The sequence below is a fragment of the Furipterus horrens genome, unplaced genomic scaffold (genome assembly GCF_987537825.1).
Source record: "Furipterus horrens unplaced genomic scaffold, mFurHor1.1.pri manual_scaffold_4, whole genome shotgun sequence".
In the NCBI taxonomy this organism is placed as follows: domain Eukaryota; kingdom Metazoa; phylum Chordata; class Mammalia; order Chiroptera; family Furipteridae; genus Furipterus; species Furipterus horrens.
Window position 1 is genome coordinate 47088390 of NW_028327174.1, and position 22844 is coordinate 47111233.

Below are 22844 nucleotides of genomic sequence, written 5' to 3' on the forward strand. Positions count from 1 at the left end.
TAATAAGTACTATGTATGTGTTAGGTATTTTCATAATTACTGACAGATGTGATCATCAACAAGAAAAATATTCATTCTTTCTAAGCAAAAACAACATGTTAGAACTTTTCATTTATCATTTTCTGTGACATAGGTTTTTTTTTCCCCTTGAAATACCATCTCAGATTGGACCCTGGAATATCACAGGACATTTAAGAAGGCATCTGTCAGGGTTCCTGTCATACTGGTAGTATGCAGGGTGCTGACATTTTTTAAGGACTGCATTCTGAGATGATAGCAACTCCTCAAATTCAAAAACACGTCTCTCACTGATAACGTCTCATGTGAAATGAAATTTTTTAAATGTGACTGCTTCAGTCCCTTAGTGATTCCATACATGGCAAGGAAATGATATCTAAGCACTTAAATAAATTCTGCCATTGAAATGAATGAAATCCTATCATTATATTGTACTGTTACTTTGTTACATTCACCATCAATTTATCTGAGCCTCTAACACCAAAGAAAGCAAACACCGAGACTGATTAATTGCTAGTATGTAATACATGTATCTGTGGGTGAAGACAATATTGAAATATACCATACAAGATAATAAAACTAGGACACTAAACAGCTACTTGATATACATACACACGTAGAAAACAGAGAGAAAGATAGAGAAACAGATGCTAAGCTTCCTGGCTAAGAGAGCCAACACAGCAGTCCAGCCATGTGTTTTATATTTGGACCCCAGCAAAACAGCAGTAATGGCATAATGTGAACTTTGGGGACACTTGCAATGAGCTCTCACAAGTTGGCATCTGGCCACACCCAGTTGTTTTCTGTTAAAGCCTCTTGTAATTGCAGAGGTGCCATATTCAGGCTAAGAAATGATCTCATGTGGTATTCGGGAGGGAGGAAAATGGAGGTCAGGAACCATGTTGAGGCTTGGCTGGGTGATAATCAGGTTCTAGTTGCAGGAGGAAAGAAAACCAGCCAGGTGAAGAGAAGAGTGACTGAATTTAAGCAGAGGCAGGAAGTTTTGTTTCTTGAATAAACTAAGTGTATATAACATGATATCAAGCTTCTCTGTTATTTATATTCTACATGTTGTCACTGAATAATTGTTGAAATGGGGGAAGAGAAGTCTGGGTTGTAGAACTGACCCTGCTGCTAACCAGCCAAGGCCCTGTATCCCCTGGGGGTCCAAGGAGTGGACTGTACTATCAGGTGGCCCTCCACTGTGGCTGCTTTGGCACTTGAGTGGTCCAGTTTTTCATTGTTTCGGACTGACCACTTGTGGGACATTAGCATCTCCGGGGCTCCCACCAACTACCTGCTGCATTCCCCAGGATTATAACAACCAAGCATTCCTCCCCACCCACATTTGCAAATAGCCCTCAAGGGGATAGTAATACCTGTGGCTAAGAATCACTAAAAATTACGTGGTATTCCCATCCACTTTAGCAAATGAGGTCCCTTATTCACAAATGACCATGAAGTATTAGCACCACATTTAATAAACAGATTTGTGAACACATGGTGATTGGTTGCTCACTTGTTTGATTTTGTTTCCCAGTGCAACTTCAGCCAACCGTCAGAGGACCCCAGCTGCCCGAATGAACGGTATCTGCTGTACAGGGAATGGGCTCATCCTCGAAGCATATACAAAAAGCAGCCCTTGGATCTTATCAGGTAAGGCAGCAATTTTCAACAGGTGTGCCACAAGAAATTTTAAAATAAGCATTTCCTGAGTATTTAGTCAGAGGCACTGACCTCTTCTCCCTTACGTTGTGAATTAAGAAATGACAATAGCCATCTAGTGTGAATGCCCTGTCTTGAACTGTAAATATATAGGTCATGTAATAGAGTTGCATCATTGGTCACGTGACATAATAAGCTTGTGTCTGATTGATTGATTAATTCTTGGTACCAGAAATCCTTATATACACGTATAAGCAAGCACCTGACTTTTTTTTTTTTTTTTTTTTTGAGTCACTTTGGAGCAAAAAAGAGTAAGTAATTACTATTATTATTTTCTTTTTGTAAATCAATCAAAATTATACCTCTTTGTCAGATCGGGAAATAATTAATATATTTTTGATGTGCTGCAGACTTTTAATAGTTTATGTGCTCCATGAGAGGGGAAAGGTTGACAGTCGCTGAGATAAGGTGTTGTGGACTCAGGGTTGCCCTCATGGCATCAAAATGTGACAATACTGAGAGCACTGCCAACCAGGCTAGCTCACCTGGGCCTCTAGCTTTGTAGACCAGTTTTTATTAAGCCTTCATGACATAGGCATGCTTGATTGAGTCATTACACATGTGACTCAGTCTTTAGCCCCTTTCTCTCCCCAGAGGTTGGACCAATATCACATGACTCAAAGCCCAAACCCTCTACTCAAATGGATGGTGTCTCTGGCATATGGCCCACCCCCTTCCTGAGTCATATTATTAGCACAAACTCTCCAGGGGGCACCATGAATAACGAAGATAACTCCTAGCTCAGAAAATTCCAAGGGTTTAGAGGTTACCTCCCAGTAGCTGGGAATAAAGACCCATCAAATTCTTCCTTACATAAGAGTAAATGTTAGATCTGTATGATAGAGATAAATTCCCTCTGGTTTTCTTTATCTGTTGTTAGATACTGTTCTACTATATCACATGAATATAAAGTCTAGCTCAACATTTGTCTTCTCAAAGCACCAATGTTATCTGATCTCCAGAAGCTTTTGTCCCTTAGAAAAGGCCTCTGGAAAGAGATAGGCCAAAAACAAACAAAGAAATAAAGATAAGCAAACAAATAAATGTGGAAATTTTTTGGTTGAAATGAAGAAAATAACGGTGATGAGATGAGGGGTGGTATCGGGGGACTGAAGTTATCTTTCAGGAAATGACATTTGGGTTGAGGCCCAGAGAGTAAAATGGATCCAGGACTTGGAAGAATTAGAAATCATTCCAGGAATAGGCCAGCTTGTGCAGTGGCCCTGAGGCACAAACGCATTTGAGGAAATACCAAAGGCCAGTGCTAATGAGAAAGAGAAGGACCAGACACAAGTTTGGCAGGTTAGCAGGAGCTCACACAGGAGTTTACGCTAAGGGCTGTTGTGATATTTTAAGCATTCAAGTCATTTTATCTTGTTGACATTTTGCAAAGATAGTGAGGAGAAGGCAGGGGGCCCGGGAAGCAGGGAGACCAGAGAGGAGGCGACAGAGTGGGCCCAATGAGAGATCAGTGGAACAAATTTAAAATGTATTTTAGGAGTAGAGTTGACAGGACTTGATTACAGATTGGATATTGAAGGTGAGGAGATTTAGTCACGGTATAAAATACTGAATAGTCGTTCTTTTGTTTTGTTGTACATTTTATTATGAGAAATTTCAAACATAAAAAAGCAGAACAGTACAGCGAACCTGCATATGTACCATCACCCAGCTCCAAACATGTATAAACTCAGAGCCAGTCTTGTTCCTCTTTATCTCTACCACCTTCCCGCCCCCTCCACAGGACTGTTTTAAAGAAAATTGCAAATATCATATCATTTCATGAATAACATGAGAAGATCTCTTTTTAATTACAACCAGAATATTCTTTAATCAGTGTTCTCATTTCCCTGATTGTCACAAAAAATATTTCTTAGTTTAAAATTAGATCCAAACAAGGTCCAGATGTTGCAGCTAATAGAGCTCTCTAATGTCTTTTAATCTATAATTTTCCCGTTTTTCTTGTTTTTCTTGTCATTGTTAAGGGGTTCCTCCATCTATTTTGCTGATTTCATTCTCTCTCCTATGGGGTTATTAGACTTACTTCTCTGCCCCATGTATTTGCTTTAGCTAAGTAATTTGATCCTCATCTTAAAGCTTGATTTGACATTCAACTTTGTGTGAGAATCCTTGATATGTGGGATTCCATACTTCTATCAGAAGGGGTATAATGTCCAGTTGTCTCTCTTTGTTGTTATAACAGCAGCCATTAATGATTATTGCTCAGATTAATTGTTTCAGAGGGGATTTCATTTTATTATTTCATTTGGTCATACTCTCATTTCCTCTGTTAATTAGCTGTGTTACAACCATGAAGAGGTGCTTTCTCTCCTTAACTATGGTTATCCTGTAGGATAGAATTTTGAAGGAGGATATTTGTAAATCTGTAAATATTTGAACTTCAACATTCACATGAGGTTTCTTCTTTATTATTTTCCTTTTATGTTAAATCTGTAGTATCTAAAGGCAGGGTAATGGATTTGATGGGTTCTTAATCACTTTTTTATGGGTTTGAGGTTTTTTGGAGGTAAAGAAAACAATTTTCCATTATTTTAAGAATATTTTGCTGAGGAAAATTGAACTATTCTCTGTCCCTGGTTTACATAACATCTTCACTTCTTTGCTTCCCACTAGTAATTCCTTGACAATTCAGGCCAGTAAGTCTTCATCTGTGGTTCCAGGGATTACCAGAGAGAAATGGATTCTTTCCCAGCTAGCACACCAAACAAACCAGAAAGAACAAACTGGATAAGATTCTACCAAAAAAAAAAAAAAAAAAAAGGATCATTTTAGCTCTCAGGAATTAAAAATGTGATAGAACAGAAAAACCCCAATAGCAGCGTTAGAATATGAAGTTGAAGAAATTGTGCAGAGCATACAGCAAAAATATAAATGGGTAGGAAATAAAAGGGGGGAAAAGATAAAAAGTGGAGATCGGTTCAGAATGTGCAATGAACACTTAGTAGGAGGGCTAGAAGCCAGAACAGAGAAAGTGTAGGAAGGAAATCAGACAATTATGTCATGAGAAGTATTTGAAGAACTGAACACTACGCATCGCCAGATGGAAGGGACCTACTAAGTGTCCAGCCAACATTCGGAAAATAGAGCCATCAGGTCACTGTAACATGATGTCTCAGAACACAGAGACAAAGAGAAGATCCTGCAAGCCTCCAGAAAGAAAAACAGGCTTCATATAAAGGAGTGAGACTCAAAATAGCATTGACTTCTCCGCAACACAGCAGAGTAGAAGGAAAGAGAGAAATAAGTTCAAATGTTGAGGAAGGTTGATAAGTACACAGAGAACTAAAGAGCAAACCACCAAGACAATTGCTACAAGAAAAACAAAATCTTGGGCAGGAAAGAAAAATAAGCATAGCAGACACCCTGATTCAGCTGTGAATAGTCTGTACAGAGTCATAATAATGAAAAGCAAGGAGACTGATCTAATAGTCAAAAGCATAATGTAACTATGTCAAGGGAATGGACGGAATGGGGTGTGGGTGTATAGATGAGACAAGGGGCTGAAAGAGAACGTAATCCTCTTGCCCCAAAGTAGCAAGTCAATAGGTGATACATGAAACTGAAAAATCAATAAGCAATACTACAAGTATATCAGAGATACAGAGGTAAATATTCCAAGAATCAGCTGTTAAGAGTTGAAAGTAGTTGTTTCTGGGCAACAGGAACTGGGGGAAGTTGCTGGGGGACTTCTCCTTCAGAAGACTGACTGGTCTCCTGGAACAATTTAACTCTTCAATGAATCTGGTTTATAGCGGAATTTTGGGTCTGCTATGAGCATGAGTAGGTTTTAAGTGTGAATTGAGTCAGAATTTAAGCTCAAAGGCTTCTGTGTGTAAAATCAGAAATTAATATTCAGGTGAAGCTGCAGAGTGATTATTTGTGTCTTCTAAAAATAATTTCTGTCTTTCTTCAGGAAATATTATGGCGAGAAGATCGGAATTTATTTTGCTTGGCTGGGCTATTACACTCAGATGCTCCTCCTGGCAGCAGTAGTAGGCGTGGCTTGCTTTCTCTACGGCTTTTTTAACCGAAATAACTGCACCTGGAGGTAACCCCTGCTTATTCCTTGGTACCACACTGAAAGTCGATGAGACATAAAATTACTCTCCGGGTCTTAGACTTTTTTACTCAGGACACATCGCAGCACACTTACTGCTTTGGATGATGATGCATCCATTTTGTCCTGAGTATAATAATTAAGTGGAGTGGAAAATGTTTTTGTTAGATAATGCAGCCCAGTCTCTGACAGGATTATTATCCTTAGGAAACACTTCAATATTTTAAGACAATACTTTGTTTGAAAAAGAAAGGAGGTCTGGAGGGAGGATCATCCTTGAACTTCTGGCCTCCAGAGGAATGCTTTACTTAGCTCTACAGATGTGGGCCAAGAGCAGCTCTGATTTCTTCAAAGTTTCAATGCCAAAGCTGGTAAAATTGGTGTTTTTATGCATTTATAAATGATTTCTTAAATACATGTTTAAAAACTTAACGATACTTTCATTTTTGTTTTACTTTTTAAAAATTAGCCCTTACAAAGTGAGAGGGACAAATAAGCAGTAAAGAATGAGTTTGTGCGTAATGTTGGAATTCAAATACCAGCTGCACTGTCTGAAGAGAAATGCACAGGGTCTGAAACACTGAATTTCACCATCGCTCTTCTGGGTTAGGTTATGCGCCTGTCATTTCAGCGGCCTCATTTATGAAATGTCAGTTCTCACATTACTGATTTGCTGGGCCAGCCCTCTCAGAAGTCAGTTTTTGTATATGTAGATGTCTCTGAACTCTTTTATTTTGTTATCTTGTTCAGTTTTTTCTTAACCTATGCCAACAGCACCTTATTTTTTTAGAGGTGTCTTGAATCTTCTGAGCCCTTTGGTTTTCTAATTGAATTTACAGCTCAGCTGGGGGAGAAATGACATCTTTAGATATTTATTCCTCCAAATTATGAACACAATAACGTATCCACTTATATTGGATTCACTAAATGTATTTCACTCTTTCAAAACATTTTTATAATTTTCTTTATATAAATCTTATACCTCTTGAGTTACATTTATTCTTTGGCTCTTTATTTTTTTAACACTGTTGAAAAATGATATTTTAAGAAAAATTAATTCCTAATTGTTGCAGGTCTGTAGGGATACAATTCCTGTTGTGACCCTAGATATATTTTGTATATTTGTGTCCCACAAACTCACTTATTCTCATAAGTTATCTGTAGGTTCTATTGAGTTGCTTGTATAGGCAATCATGTAATCTGTTTGAAAACAGTGTTTTTCCTTCCCTACCAGCCCTCCTATATTGGTTTTTCTTGACTTACTGTGCTCTGAGTGACCTCCACTGACAAGGGGTAACAGAAAGACCCATCGCTTTATTCCAGATCTGAGGGAATACTTTCAGCATTTTACCATTAAGTATAATGTTTTTATAGGCTTTATGTAGTAAGCCTTTATCAATCAGGTTAATGAAGTTCATTTCCATTCCCAGTTTTATAAGAATTTAGTTTTGTTTTCATATGATAAATGGAGGTTGGATTTTATCATCCTGCTAGAAAGGAAGTCCTATTCATTAAATTTTAAAAGTTAAATTAAATTAAATTTTTCTCTTTTCTCTAGCAAAGAAGTTTGTGATCCTAATATTGGTGGCAAGATCATAATGTGTCCTCAGTGTGATATTTGTCCATTCTGGGAACTCAATATCACTTGCGAGTCCTCACAGGTAATTTTTGTTATTCCAAACATTTCCAAGTAATGAAAGATATTTCTTCTTCTTATAGTTTTAGTACAACATATAAATTTTATATTTTTTCTCCGAGGAACTCAGACAGGTAATTTTGAACTAACCCTTCATTCTGAAAGGTAGATGTGGAATGCATGTGTTTATTCTTCTTTTACAGATAATCAACTGAGATTAAAAGCTTATCTAAAATCTCCCAGAGGGTCAGTGAGGAACTGTGGAATTGAAACCATTTGAGTGTTTCAAGTAATCAAAGCAGAAATCTCAAACTCTGCTTATCTCATGAATACTATTTAATAAGTTTACTATTATAAGTATTTTCCTTAATTCAAGTGAGTGGAAACCTGAAATTTGTACTTATGTTTTCCCACTTTTAAAGTGTGCTAGAACTGTGTTTGGATTTTCAAGGACTTTGCTGACCAGATTTAGACTGTATCTGTAAATATGGATGAAAAGAGTCTGGTATATCATACAAATAACAAATATTCACTGTGTCTCAAAACATTCCCACAAAACACATCTTGTTGCCCTGATATATGCAGATGGTCTTGGGCTATATGACTTCTCAAAATCCAGGAGATTTAGGACAGGCATTGAGACTGAAAGGAGCTTACTGGAAGGCATGCCAGAAACTCCAGATAGGAAGATACTGAGCTTGCTTTGGAGAGTTTTCCTTACAACAATAACATGTTATCTCCGTTGTGTGTGATCCTTCCTTTCTTCCCTTGTTCTGCCATGAAAGTTAAGGAATCTTTACATGCTTGGAATATTTTGACGACCCCACATAAGTCTTATTTTAACTGAATGCATTACTGTTGTAGTGATGTCACTTTATATTTTATACTTTGCAAAGTCTTATACTTACCACTTTTCACACACACAACAATCCTGTGAGATTATCTACTTCACAGATTAAAACACTAAGGATCTGAAAGATTTAATAGCTTGCTCAAAGTCACCCACCTGTTAACTAACAAAGCCAGAAATTGACAGCAAATCTGCATGATCTTCCCTTACCCTGTTCCTCACCAGCTGACAGTGGTACCAGGCTTTGCTCTCAAATTGAGCTCTATGTTTGAAAAATTATTCCACTGCATAATTAGGATGATTGCAGGGTATTGTCAACACATGGATTTTTATACTTAATTTGTGAATTAGAATAGGTTTCATTGCCCACCCCCCAAACCAACACAAATTGTAGACTACAAGTATCTGTCATAGTTAGCACAAGACAAAAGACTTGAAGCAAACAAGAGAGAAGCTGCATTCCAGTGATGTTAACTCATAAAGGTCAGTAATTAGTACGTGTCCCCAGGCTCTGGATTTAAGGCAGATAGAGGTCAACAAAAACACCAGAGGCAAACTGTGCTCCAGAAAGTGCAATTGTAAATTCCATTTTCCTTAAGAAATTCTCTTTCACACACCTCACCCTCATTTCTTTTCTCATTTCTTCTGTTCCACCTACCCACCCTTAAACACATGACTTTCAGATGTATCCCCTGTGTACATATTTTTTTCTTGTTTTAGAAAAAAATGAGTCATTCTATTTCAGTTTCCTGAAGGATCCCTTGAGCGTTGTCGGAGTGGTGTATAAAGGGAAGGAAATATATTAAAAATGAGTAAAAGAATGGAATAAAAAATAAGGATAGAAAACAGCCTTTTTATGCATCTCTTTTTGTTGATTAATTCAATTATTTCTTTATTTATACATTTATTTATGTATTTATTTCTACCTTTCTTTTGGAAAGAGATTGAGTATTCACTAATTGACATGTATACTAAAAGGGTTAACAGATTACAAGTAGAAATATAAAATCAGGATCAAGGAAATGAAGAAACAGTTATGGAAATAAGATTGATATTTTTTTGTGTGTTTGATTAAGCACTGAGTAAAGTTCTTAGCTTTTTGGCTGGTGAGATAAAAGGGAAACATGATAAATTATAATACTTTGTCCTTAGAAATACATTAAGCTATAAAATTTGATTTTGTTTTTTTGCAGGAAGAAAGTGTAACAAATAGTCACTTCTAGATTCTCATTGGCTCCTCTCAAAATTGTCAGGCCTGCATACACAGATCTCCCTCTTTCTCCCCTACTCCACGTGACTGAAGCAGAATGCTGCCCTGGGGCTACTCATCACACACTGGCCCTCTCTCTGTGCCACCTGCCAAGCAAGCTAAGCCAGCTTCTGACCAAGAAAGCCCCTTGTTTATCTTCTCTCCTGCTTCCTGCTTCTATGTCACTAAGGGACATATAGAGCAGAGTGGCCGGCCATCTCACTCTCTCCCTTGGGTCCTTGATTCTCACCCATGTGGCAAAAACAGCAACCTGTCCAAGCCACCTACCTGCCTCTCATAGGAGTGCAAGGCACATCCCCTGACGTGAACCAGGCAACTGGTGTGCTCTTGGCATCAGCAATAACCCTGCTTTTTCGTGCTTCTCCTGTTATCTATTTCCTTGCAATGACAGATGTGCTTCCACTGGCTTTTCTTTTCAGCATGGTAGGTGAAGAACTCACAGAATCTTTTCTTCGTGAAGTGGGCAGGCGGAGGTGTCATGGCAGGCAGGGAGGTATCAGACAGAAAGAGGCTTGCATTGATTCCAAAAAGAGAAGTAACATTGGACATAATTTCCAGTAACAGCGTGATAACACACAAAACTCCTTTCATAAAACTTTTCCTACAATAATTTCCAATAAGGGACAAGGCATCACATTCAAAGACAACTTGGAGAAGATGGTTCTGTAAAAGCCAAAGCTAAAAGATTTGAAACTTGTGGTACATGGAGGCCCAGGGCCAAAGGAGTTGGTGGAGAGCTTTTCTCGCCAGGGCATGCGCTCATTTATTAATTGTCTTCCTTGTGCAGTTCTTGAGAGGAATGATTGAATGGCAGCAACTTGGGATTTGTGCTTTCTGACCAGGGTCTGTATGGATGATTGAGGGGCATCTGCCTTGGGAAACAGATGTACAAGTAGAGGGTTAGGTGGATAATCTCGTATGAAAATAATGTTTTTATATTGATGAAAGTTTACCCACTTTACAATAGTATAAAGGGCAACCGAAAAAGTTACCTAAAACAAAATAGTTTTCCTTAGAAGCAGTTTAGAATTTTCATTAGCATTTGAAAAGCTTGCTCTTTAGTTTTGTTTTGTTTAGTTTTCCTATAGCTTCTTTTTCTACTCCGTGGTCTCTACTTTTCATATGATCTGTTGTGAAGTCAATATGATACATGTTTGCCACTGTTTCCATTAGCCTTACAGATATTTTGGGGAGATGTAAAAAAAGCTCACTAATGGAAAATCAGTAACTAACTGAACAATTTTCCAGAAATTCAGAGAGGGAGCTGAGCTATTTATATACTATGTCGTCTCCTCATTCATGGTCGTTGTGCCCTTTGCAACGCCAGCAAGAGCTCCTGTGCCTCCTTATTCTAATGGAAGCCTCTGTCAGTGAGGGTAGAAAAGCCATCACTGGGTTTGAGCAACCAGAGCTCTTCTGGGGGAGAGCCATCTCCAAATAAACCAGCTTTGTACTTCTCTTATCAAGAAAGATAGGAATTCAGGAACTTAGCCTCTGACCAGAGTGGGATGATGATAAGATGCAAATCATAATCTAAAAGTTGCTTGGAGTTTATTGTATTCTTAAGACCATGCTACTTCCTCATATTCTTTTTATGACAACTCATAGATGAGGCCATTATTCAAAAGCCCAAGAGGCTTTAAACAGAGTGGAATCTTCGCAGATACGCCTATTTCTTTATCATGATCTGGAAAGATTCCATTGCAAAATGCACTTGCAAATACAGTAAAGGCTGTTCGCTTCCAAAAGAATGAGAAATTCCATTTATAATTATAGTGCCTGTTAAGCTAGGTATCAGCTTTTAAAAGAAATTCAGACTGTACAATACACAAAGCATTGAATAGTTGATGAAGTCTAGTAAGTGGAGAACAGGAGTAATTTATATGTCATTTATTGTATTTTCCAGAAATTGTGCATCTTTGACAGTTTTGGAACCCTAGTATTTGCAGTATTTATGGGGATCTGGGGTAAGTTCTCTTTTTCTTTTTCAGTTTACTTTTGCCTCTTAACATTAAAAAATCCTAAGATCATACAAGCACCCAGTTTAGGAACATTATACAGTTTTGTACATATAGGCTATCAAAGTAACTCACTTTTAGGAGTGTGGATTACCCAAGCTTCAGCTCCCCTAGAAGTCCATTTAGAACTCTTAAAGGCCATTGTGTCAGTTACTAGATAAGAGACTACCTTAAAATGTAGTAGCTTAAAACACACATTTATTATTCTCATGATTCTCTGAGTCAGCTGGGAGGTTCCTTGGGTGTGGGCTGGCTCAGCTGATTCCTGTATTGAGCAGGCAGCTCCACTGGGCCAGGTGGTCTGACAGTCCCCGGGCCGACTGTTACATGGGGCTCTGCTGGGCCAGCTCTCCATGCTGTCTCTGGTCCTCCACTGGGTGAGCCCAGGTTGTTCACATGGTAGTTTTGGGGTTCCAAAAAGAGGCAATAGAGGACAAGCCTTAATGCATAACACAGTTTTTAAGCCTATGGTTGCACCAAGTTTGTAAATGTCCCATCAGCCAAAGCAAGTCATGGCCAAGCCAACAGCAATGTGAGGAGGTGTTGGCTTGGATGGAGGGAGGCATGATTCATTGGGAGCCATTATTGTAACAGCCTCCTAGCTTTCAACACCCTGACTTTCATGGGGTTGGGGTTCAGGGAAAGCACCAACACTAGGATTATAGGTAAGCTTTCTTCTTCATAAATTTCTATATGAGTATTTAATATCTGTGTGCTACTCTTATAATAATATTATCACATCCTATTTAATAAATGGAACAAATAGAAACTTTAACCTTATATTTATGTATTTACTTTTAATAGAATCATTAACGAGGTAGTTATTTCCTTTAAATGTAGGCTTAACATGTTTAATTGATGTAAATGTTCTACCAAAGAAGAAAAAATTTCATTTTCAATGATAAACACATTTCCAATCTCGTTGTGTAAGCCAGGAGAAAATAAAGTTCAGGTTATAGATAGGTGGGGGAAGAAACCGAACCAAGTCTCTTATTCTTAAGACAACACTTGAATAGTGCGCACCACAGAAAGCATTCTCTCCAGGTGTCCTAGGCAGTATTTCTCTGTTGCGGTCTTGTGCCTATGAAGGGTCACCAAATGGATCTCAGAACAGTTGTTTTGAACACTTTTTAGAGATACTAGCTACCACTCCTGGATTAACTAGACTTTAAGGCAGACAAACTTATCTGTAAGTTACATGGCCATTCAGACACATAGCATGTTTTGACTGAAAACCAAACACTGGCCAATAGTTGATGCATAAAAGAATAAAGATCAAATTCATGTATTAAGATCCTCTGTACTCCTCCAATGTAAAATACATTATTGTTTTCCCCAGTAAGAGCACAGGTGCGAAATACAGGGGTGGCAGGCAGTTTTAACTTGTCTACATTTTAGTCTCAGTACTGATTCATATATATAAAATCCTGAGACATCTGTTGAACTCCACATAGTAATGGATGCTGACAGCCCTAATATAAAAAGACATTATATATATATATATAATATATATACACACACACACACACACACACACACATATATATACACACACATATATATGTATATATATAAATTTTGGCACTGGAAGAACAAACCTCAGATTTCCTACCTAACTGATAATTAACTATGTTTACACCATGTTTATAGAACTGACTTAAGCATATTGAGCTGCTGATTTTATTTCATCAGATTTTAGAATGCGGGAAACATTTCAGTCCTGTTTATAGCACCATATGTGTATCTTTAAGGATATGTATGTAGGATGAAGTCTTAATTTAAGTGCCTTATATTGCTTTTCTTCTTACCTCTGCCTTATGAGGATACCGCTGTGAACCTCATTACAGAAAGCCTGAAATTGTAGAACTGAAGAGGCAGGAGTATTTTATGAAGTTTTTTGTATCACCATCATCATATTCCTGCACATCTTTTTTGTGCCCAGATGTATGTGGCACTTAGAGTGTTATATACTTAGTGTGGCACTTAGGAGTTATGCAAGTTGAGGGTAGAAAACATTTTATCATAAAGTACAAATCATATACTTATCTTCACCCTTCTAGGACAAACCAGCCCACCCATTTATACTGACTCATAGAAGTTCTGAACACCAGGTTGACATCAAGGTTTCTGAATGCTCCCCACTCCCCATTTTTGTTTGCTTCTTTCCTGCTTCTGTCTTATTCTCCCTGGCTCCAGGCTCTTGGCTGCATGACTGCAATTTGTCATTTTCACTTTTGAGTTCTAGTCTAAGCTTAGTGATTTCCAGAAAAACATTGGACACCTGGCTTATAAGGGTCCAGGGAATTGAGAAGCCATGACTTTAACTGGCTGCTCTTGGAGGGGCTGTGGGGTGGGATGTCTGGAAATGGCTGTAGCAGCTGAGTTCCAGAGCTGTGCTGCTCCTGCTGGGTCGACATCAGCAAAATAACACAGCTCCTGCAACCACCTTTGCCTCTGTTTAGGTGTTTCTGATTTAAGTGACACACAAGTGCATGTGGTGGGCATTTTAAAAATTTCATCTGGAACTCTAGCTGCAAGAGAGTCTATGAGAAATGTAGTTTTCACCTTGCAGTCTTTCAGTTAGGAAGCTGAAATAAAGGTTAAGCAAGCTCCTCTAACTTATCTGCCTTTGTGAGTAAAGTGGTCTGAATAGTTTCAGGCCTGTTAAAATGTCCCTAGCCTTCAGCAGCAAATTCTTTTTTAACTTTCTTTTTAATTTAAAAAATTTTTCAGTTACAATTGATATATGAGAGTATATTAGTTTCAGGTATATAATATAGTGATTAGACATTTATTTAAATTATGCAGTGATCACCCCATCTAACACCATACATAGTTATTACAATATCATTGACTAGATTCCCTTCAGCAGCAAACTCTTATAGCAACCAGAACATTCCCATGTACCAAGGGTGTGCCTCTTATCCTTAGGTATTGCAGGATTTAACACCACCAATGCTTTAGTGATTTGAACACCTTATTTCTTTATGGGCATCTTTTTCACCTAATGCCTACTTTATCTAAATGTAATAACATTATGATTAAGAGGACAAGCTGTTCTTGATTCCCAAGGTTCTAGAGAGCCTTCCCTCCTCTCTCGTTTTTTGTTGATGTGAGAGTTCTAGCTGAGTCTCCAATCAACAAGAGCTTCGTGGTGTATCTTTTGCCAGAGAAAGTAAGTGCAGTGCCTCCCACTGGTGTTCTGCCAGTTGTTTTACTGAGGGGAGAAAGCAAAAGATTCAGACCATGAAATTCCTCTGTGACATCATGCACAGTCACCCAAGGTCCTGGTGCTCTCAGTCGGGGACACACTGCAATGTGAGTCAGCAGGGAGGTGGCCCAGGAGTACTCAGAAATGTTGGGTGGTAATACCAGGTCACCAGTGTCTTCCATGAGCCCTGCAAATCTTTGGCTGTGTGAAATGAAGAACCAAGAACCTCCCACCCATTCCTGCAACTTTCCAGGTTTTTGGCTTCCAGATTCAGGATTTGCTAACAACTCACTATTTTTCACCAGGTCATTTCTTGCTTGCCTGGCAGTCCTGTAACCTCCTAGGTAGAACTCCTAAAGTTCAGGATCTGGCAAACAGCAGCCATTTTACCCCTTATGTTCAAGTTCAGGGAGGATAAGGAACAGTATCCACTCTTCCTTTATAGTGCTGATGAGAGTTTTTTATATTGCTTTTTGTAAGAAAATTAAGTTTTCTTTTTGTAAATCATCTCCTGTTGATACCATTGCTAGACAGTGAGTAAACAGATGGCTGTTATACTCCCATTTTAAAGATGAGGAAAATGACGTTCAGAGAGATTAAGCAAATGACTGAAATCCCCCCAAGACAGAAAGTGACAAGCATAGAATAAGAGCTGTGCAAATAATTCAGCTGTCATCAGCCTTTACATCGATGGAAAAATACAGCATATAGTAATAAAATTGTAGGAAACTTTTAGAAAGATGCATAAATATTTACATGATTGACATAATAGCACTGTTTTGTCTAGGGCTTTGAATAATAGGAATGGGTTAGAAAACGTTGATTCCGTATCTCTGGTTCTCCCTTACATGACACAGGTATAACAGGAAGAGGCATGCACCAGACTTTCAACTTCATTTTATCAGCATTATGAGATAAAATAGACTCATCTCATTTATGCCCGCCTCTGTGTGTCATAGTGAGCAGGAGTTTAATGTTTTAATCATAACTTAATTGTATGAATTGAGTTATAAATTTACATAAGTAAGCTGCCTTTTTATAAAATGAAAAGTAACTTACTTTACTTTGCAGTTAAGGAAATTGGGGATTTTCTCCCTTTTCGAAAAAGAATCTCAAAAACACCTGCATTTCTAATAGATTAAAATTGTAAAATGTAGAGGAATTAATTACAGTACCACAAGGAAGATATTTAGAGTGGCTTTTTAGAGGGCTTTTTCTAGCAGGCTGTGTTCATAGAGGCCATGATGGGACACAGTGTCTTCCCACCTGCAGTTTCTTTCCTGAGGTTGGATGGGGCCAGAGTTTCCGCTGGCGTGTGGTCGTAGTGCTTCGGGTGAGTTGTGAGGTAGGACAGAACCCATGATGATTCCTCCAGTCTACTCACCCTGAAATCCTCCCAGCAGATTTCAGGCTAAAGCCACCATGACCTCACCAATTAACTGTCACATTCTCGATGACTGTTCTCCACCTCAGCTATCCAGACCTGTTGCTGGGTATAGGGTGAGCTGAGGGCCCAGCTGGACTGGTGTAGCAGGGAATGATGGGGAGGGGATGGTCATGCACAGAGAGGATCAGTTGGAGCCATCAGGGCCTTCTGAGTGGATGTTCATCCTTACGGTGTCCCGGATGGTGGGGGTCCTCTGGTTTCTGGATTGGCTTCCTACTATTCATTCATTCAGCTAATATTTAGTCCATGCCTGCTGTGTGCTAGTGCTTCAGGATGAACAAAACAAGGTTCCTGCCCTCAGGAAGGTGGCAGTCTAGTGGGCATGACAAACAGTAAAATAGACACCAATGTAGGGCAGGATCGTGAGTGCTCCCTGCCTTGAAGCATGAAATTGAAGTCAGCACAGGGAATCACGTGTGCCCTTTGTGAGAGAATATACCCTGCTGCTGTAAGGACTGACTCGTTCAAATGGGAAACAGTTGGGAGTACATGCAATCCTTGCAGTAAAATTCTCAAACTAACAAGTAGGAGTCTCCTATGTGATGGTGCATGGGTGTTTATCAAGGAGGTGTTAGCCTAAGGGACTTCGGTATGTGGGTGGCATATACTGTACTGCTTCAGATGAAGCCCAAGGACGGTTGGCTCATGGGTGCCTCACTTGCCCCACTAGGGGTGCCTTTTTGGAGTTTCTGCCATGTGAGGCCAGCATGGACAGGGTAGGAAGCAGGACCAGCTAGCCCCAGCTTGGTCCATGGACATAATACCCTCAAGACTTTCATCCCAGTAATACCTCATTTTCGCCGGATTGGAGACAAGGACACTTATGGCTGGGCACTTTCTCAGTGGTGGAGGCATCAGTCAACAGTGTGAGCCCCTTGCCTTGGCTTGGACCTTAGGTATGAGACAGCAGAGGTCACCGCACTTCCATTCCCATATAGAGGCCTGTTTTGGAAGGTTCTGATCAGGGAGAATGGTTGCTGTCTTACCCATAAACAAGGGGCAGATTCTTTCAGGCTGGGACTTAAGTAATTAGTCCAAGCACACATGCTCAGGAGAGAGACACGGGGGAAAGAGGACCTTCCTGAGAGCAGGAGCAGCCAGATCAGTCCTGCTACCTGGGGTCTGAGAGATGAACCAGCTAAATTTCTCTCACAAGTTACTCGCTTGGCGATTTGGGGCGTTTGAGTAGCCTGAGTGTCAGGAAATAACACCCAAGGGCTTTGTAGATTTCACTCTTCAGTCTTAACTCATTCATTGTAGCTGTTGTGCAAGGTGATAGAATTTGGTGGACTGTTGGGCCATTGTCTGTGCTCTCTAATGGGGCCAATGGATGACAAGGTAAACTACAACTTGGTGGCAGGGGAAAAAGAGGTGTTATTCCTATTTAAGAGGCTAGGAGGTCTTAACTAACTCCTGCCCTGGGTTGCAAAGCTTCATAAGGAAAACTAGCTTCCTTCCAGCTTCCCAGCTAAGTAGGAGACTAGAAATGGCCTTCCCTACTGACTGAGCCCTACACCTCCATTAACAGTGGCACCCAGACAGAGCAAAAAGCTGGGCCCCACCCGTATTCCCTTGTAAACATTCCAGAGGCTACCAAAGGTTGGTGTATCCGTGGAGGCCCTGTGTGGGAACAGGACAGTTACTAGCAGTATGCCCCAGAGGAATGCCAGAGTCAGAAGCTAGAAAAGCAAGCAATGATGACACCTAAGTAAAGAGTGGGTGCCATGCCCTAAACAGTGTGGCTCAGTGGGTTGGGCATCCTCCCACAAACTGAAAGGCCACTTGGTTCAATTCTCAGTCAGGGCACATGCCTGGTTTGTAGGCCAGGTCCCCAGCTGGGGCCATGTGAGAGGCAGCTCAATGATGTTTCACTCCCTCTCTTTCTCCCTCCCTTCCCCTTTCTTTAAAAGTAAGTAAATAAAATTTTTTTTAAATCATTTTTTAAAAGAGTGAGTGCCATGGTAAAGAGCCAAAGAAAGGCGAGTTATGGAGCAGGAGAGCTGAGCCAGCAGAGCTTGAGCTCTGGAGCTAGGAATGCCTGGGTTTGATTCTTGATTCCAACAGAGTAGACATGGGAGGTAAACGTAGTCCCTTTTTTCATAATAATAGTAAAAGTGGCAACTCTTTGAACCTTTCCATGCCTCTGTTTCTTGGCGTCTAAAATGGGGATAGCAATAACAGTGACTTGGGCGGGCTTTGAAGCCCTTTGCAGATATCTCAAGAAGTTCACAATAGCCTATAAGGCAGATTCTGTTTCCCCCATTTTACAGAGCACACAGGAGTCCTGCCCGGTCTGCACCTGGCTGCCCCTCCCTGCTAAGTGCACTGTGCTCACTTCCAGACCAGTTGCAGTTTCTGGAAAGCACCTGGCTCTCTCCATCTCCTTGCCTTTCCGTGCACAGCTCCCTGGGGGAAAATGGCCTTAACCCGATCAGTTCTAAGTCATCTCAAAACTCACCATCATGGTCCCCTCCTCTCGGAGAGCTGTGGTGATGTGTTCTGGCTGCTCCGTGTGCCCAGAGCAACCTGTGCTAACCCTCATCAAGGGCCTCTTAATAGTCTGCTGTACCTCTCAGTTCAATCTAATCCGTACACCTAGGAGCCCCTTAAAGTAGAGGTTGTGTCTTTTTTCTCTTCTCAGCTCATAGTAGACACTCAAAAAAATATGTATGGATGGAATAGTGGTAACTCCAGAATTTTATACAGAAGGGCTTAGTAGTAGCAATCTGGAAGAGGGGCCTAAGGGATTTAATGTTGTCTTTATTTAGTATTTTAAACTACAAATCTTAAAAAGTAATAAAGATTTATGAAAATTATATTTTATGTAAGATAAAAATATCAGTGTTCTGTATTTAAGAATATTATTTTAATTTGGGGTGGCTTCTGTGATTATAGATAGAGATTTGGGAATACCTTAAGCATCCCTTGGCACCACCAGGCCCTTAGGAAGGAGGCGAGGGAGAGAGATGTGAGGAGGAGTAGCCTGAAGGATGGACTGTGAACTGTTTTGAACTATACTAGTTATTTGTGTTGTTTAGTTGGCAGTAAAGTGCTAGTAGCAGGTGTGTTAATGTTAGACACACTCACACACCTGCTGAGCATCACATTATTACCTTTTCCATAAGCTAAAGTCTGTTTTCACAAGTTGAATTACCGGAATTTTCTAAAACAAAGAGCATTAACTTTTTTTTTCTTTTGAGTATTAATATCACCTATAAATTAGATTCTATTGATCATATACATAATTATTATGGATAATTTATATTATTTAGTACAGATTTCTGAAACATCAATTGTCACTGAAGACCCACATGATCCTCTTCTCTCTCTTTGTTAGTTACCTTGTTTTTGGAGTTTTGGAAGCGACGCCAGGCAGAACTTGAGTATGAATGGGACACCGTTGAGTTACAGCAGGAAGAACAACCCCGGCCAGAGTATGAGGCACAGTGTACTCACGTGGTGATAAATGAGGTTACTCAGGTAAGGAGGATGTTCCTAGATACAGAGGTCACTTATTGCAAGGGTACTCAACTTGGCTGCCCATGAGTCAACTGGGGACCTTAGAAAATGTTGATGCCTGGGTCCCATCACTATATACTCTGATGGTGCTTGGTAGCCTGAGAGGTATTCTGGGCACAGGGAGTTTTTAAAGCTCCTCTGGTAATTCTAATGTGCACCCAAGGTGAAGAAGTTACACTTAGAACAGTGGACATGGGAGGTAAACATAATCCCTTTTTTCATAATATAGTAAAAATGAAAAAAAAAAAATAGACTGATGTAAATGTACAGGAAGTCCTCACTTGACGTCATCAGTAGGTTCTGCAACTTTAAGCAAAATTATGTATAATGAAACTAATTCTACCACAGGCTCACTGGTTTCTACATCATCTCATCAACATTGTAACAAAATGACATTGAACGAAATACGCATTGGTTTGTGTAAAAAATGCACCAAAAAATAGACTGTGTAATGTAAATGTATAGGAAAGATGTTTATGTTTTTATAGTTGATTCCCAATTTTTCACTTGTGCCTTCATTGTTTCAGCCCCTTTCATCCTAGACTTAGCTGCCCTTTTGTCTTGCACTAAAGCCTCAGTCACTGCTCCCCCTACTGGTCGGGATGTGCACAAGATAGTGTGGCTCTTACCCTAAAGTTGGGGGAAGGATAGAGAAGGAAAACATTTGTTGAGGTCCAACTATGTTCAGTCACTCTGGGAGGCATTTTATATGATTGGAAAGGTAAATTTGCTGCTGCTACTTTTGCAAAATAAAAAGAAACTATATATCTCTCTGTATAAGTATTCCAAAGCTAGTGAAAAACGATTTCTGAATTATCTGCGTTATTGATGCTTTCCATAAACACAGAAAATCTGGTGCTGATTGTACTTGCAGTCATTTGCATAAGGACAATAGCTTCTGAATATGAATAACTCTTAGAAAAACTTCTTTTACCAAGAGCATCTGAAAATGTCCTCAACTCTAGATTTTATAAATTAAACCACAGATTTATAGAATGTCAGCACTAAAAGGGACTGGAGGGAGCAGTTCAACCTCCTCATTTTATAAATGGGGGAAAAAGTGAAGTTCAGTTATCAAAAGAAGGTGACATTTTTGAGTACTGAAAAACAAAAGCTTGTATTGGCAACACAAGGAAAATAGTGAAGAAAAAAAATAATTTGGTGATTTAAACCTCCCAATTTTAAATTTAAGATTGCCAACTAGTAAGTTTAAATTTCTACTGAAACATTGCTTGTTAAAAAAATTAAAGATGAAAGTTCATTTTTTATCTATATTTCTCATTGTATTTTTGTTGCTAATACATCCTTCATTGGTTTAGAGAAGCATACAATGTGGTAGTCAAGTCTTGAGAACGAGGCTGCATGAGTTCAAATCCAAACACAGCAACTTAATAGCTGAATGATTCCACACAAATCATTTAACTGCTCTGTGTCATGTTTCCTCAATTATAGAGTGGAAACAAATATAGTTACTTACTCATACAATTGTAATAAGGATTAATTGACTTAATGTATAGAACCTACTTAGAATAGTACCCGGCACAGAGTAAATCTCATGAAAGGATTTGCAACTATGTATTATTATACTGTAGCTGCTCTTACTATCCAGCTAAATCTTGAGAAGTATTATTTCTTCTCTTAACATTTTAAATATAGTCATATAAAGTAAAATTTTTAAAATTTATTTATGACAAATTAATGTGTAAAGCTCAGCCAAGAAACACCAACTGGATAGCTCATATCGCGGACATCTGTGAAACGTTTTGTCCTGTGTGGGCTCTGTGCCGTCATTGCTTCACCTCTGAAGTCTAAGGCAAGAAATGTAACCTTACAGCCTGGCACCGTCTGGTACCTGACTCCTGAGCTCAGGTTATGGTGGATAAATCATCATTCACATTTGCATTTTCAAAAAATATTATTAAAATGAACGCTGAACATGTTTTTTTGTATGTGTACTTGAAACTATTAACAAAAAACATGCAATTATGAGTAAGGAAACTCTCTGGAAACTAATTTTAGAAAAATTATCTTAAGCCTAGGATTTAGTGACTGATCAAGAGAAAAATCATTTCATTGGAGTAATTCCTTGATTGTCTAAATTTCTTTTTTATTATTTTTTTAAACAGGAAGAAGAGCGTGTCCCCTTTACTACCTGGGGGAAATGTATACGTGTAGTCCTATGTACAAGTGCTGTCTTATTCTGGGTAAGTCTTTCACAAAATTTAATATCGAATGTTAAATGTTGAGGAAACTAAAAGCTGAGCTGGAAACTATGTAATCTTATTTGTTTAAATCAGATCAGTGGTCCAGGATTTTTCAGTTTCTGGTGAAGAAACCAAATTGAATTCTAAAATTTTTCAGCAGTAACAACTAAAATAAAATGTATAGGAATAGCCTTAACAAAAAATATTATAGGAACTATCAACCAAATTGAATTCTAAAATTTTTCAGCAGTAACAACTAAAATAAAATGTATAGGAATAGCCTTAACAAAAAATATTATAGGAACTATCAAAAGGCATTAAAAATTATGAAAAATGTAAACAAAGCTTTAAACAAGTGATTCTATATCAAGAGACAATATTTCTAAAATATTCGAACTTATGAAATTAATTTTGGGTATATTATTAATAAAATCATATTAGTAGTATAATAATCAGTAACATAAAGAGAGTTTTATTGACTCAAGAATAACCAGGTTAGAGAGTAGGACATAAAGCCCAGTTTGGGCCCTGATATCAATAATAATGTAATATATGAGGAGACTGTCTAAATCAGTGGGATAAGTAAAGATTATTCACCAAGTGGTAATGGAACACTTGTTAGCTATTGGGTAAAAAATTAAAGATTGAAACCATATTATGAACCACATACTATAATAAATTCTAGAAACATTAAAAATGAGTAACACCAAAAATAACTAGAAATAAATATTGATGAATATATGATCTCTAGTTGTAAAAAGATTTTCTAAAGTTAATAGCAATGGAAGAAGTTTTGGAGGAAAATATTTAAAGATCTTTATACATCAAAAGCATCCTAAGTTTAAACAAAACACTAAAAGTAATGATT

General features: G+C 38.7%; 1 protein-coding gene across 2 annotated transcripts in view; it reads left to right on the forward strand.

Annotated features, from left to right (window-relative positions):
* ANO6 (anoctamin 6) overlaps positions 1-22844 on the forward strand; it is a 187129-nt gene that overhangs the window by 134813 nt on the left and 29472 nt on the right. For both annotated transcript variants that reach the window (XM_090273038.1, XM_090273039.1), the window contains exons 7-12: positions 1559-1674; positions 5678-5812; positions 7380-7482; positions 11484-11544; positions 19591-19733; positions 21899-21976. In XM_090273038.1, coding sequence (XP_090129164.1) covers positions 1559-1674; positions 5678-5812; positions 7380-7482; positions 11484-11544; positions 19591-19733; positions 21899-21976 — 636 coding nt within the window. The remainder of the gene's footprint in view (positions 1-1558; positions 1675-5677; positions 5813-7379; positions 7483-11483; positions 11545-19590; positions 19734-21898; positions 21977-22844) is intronic.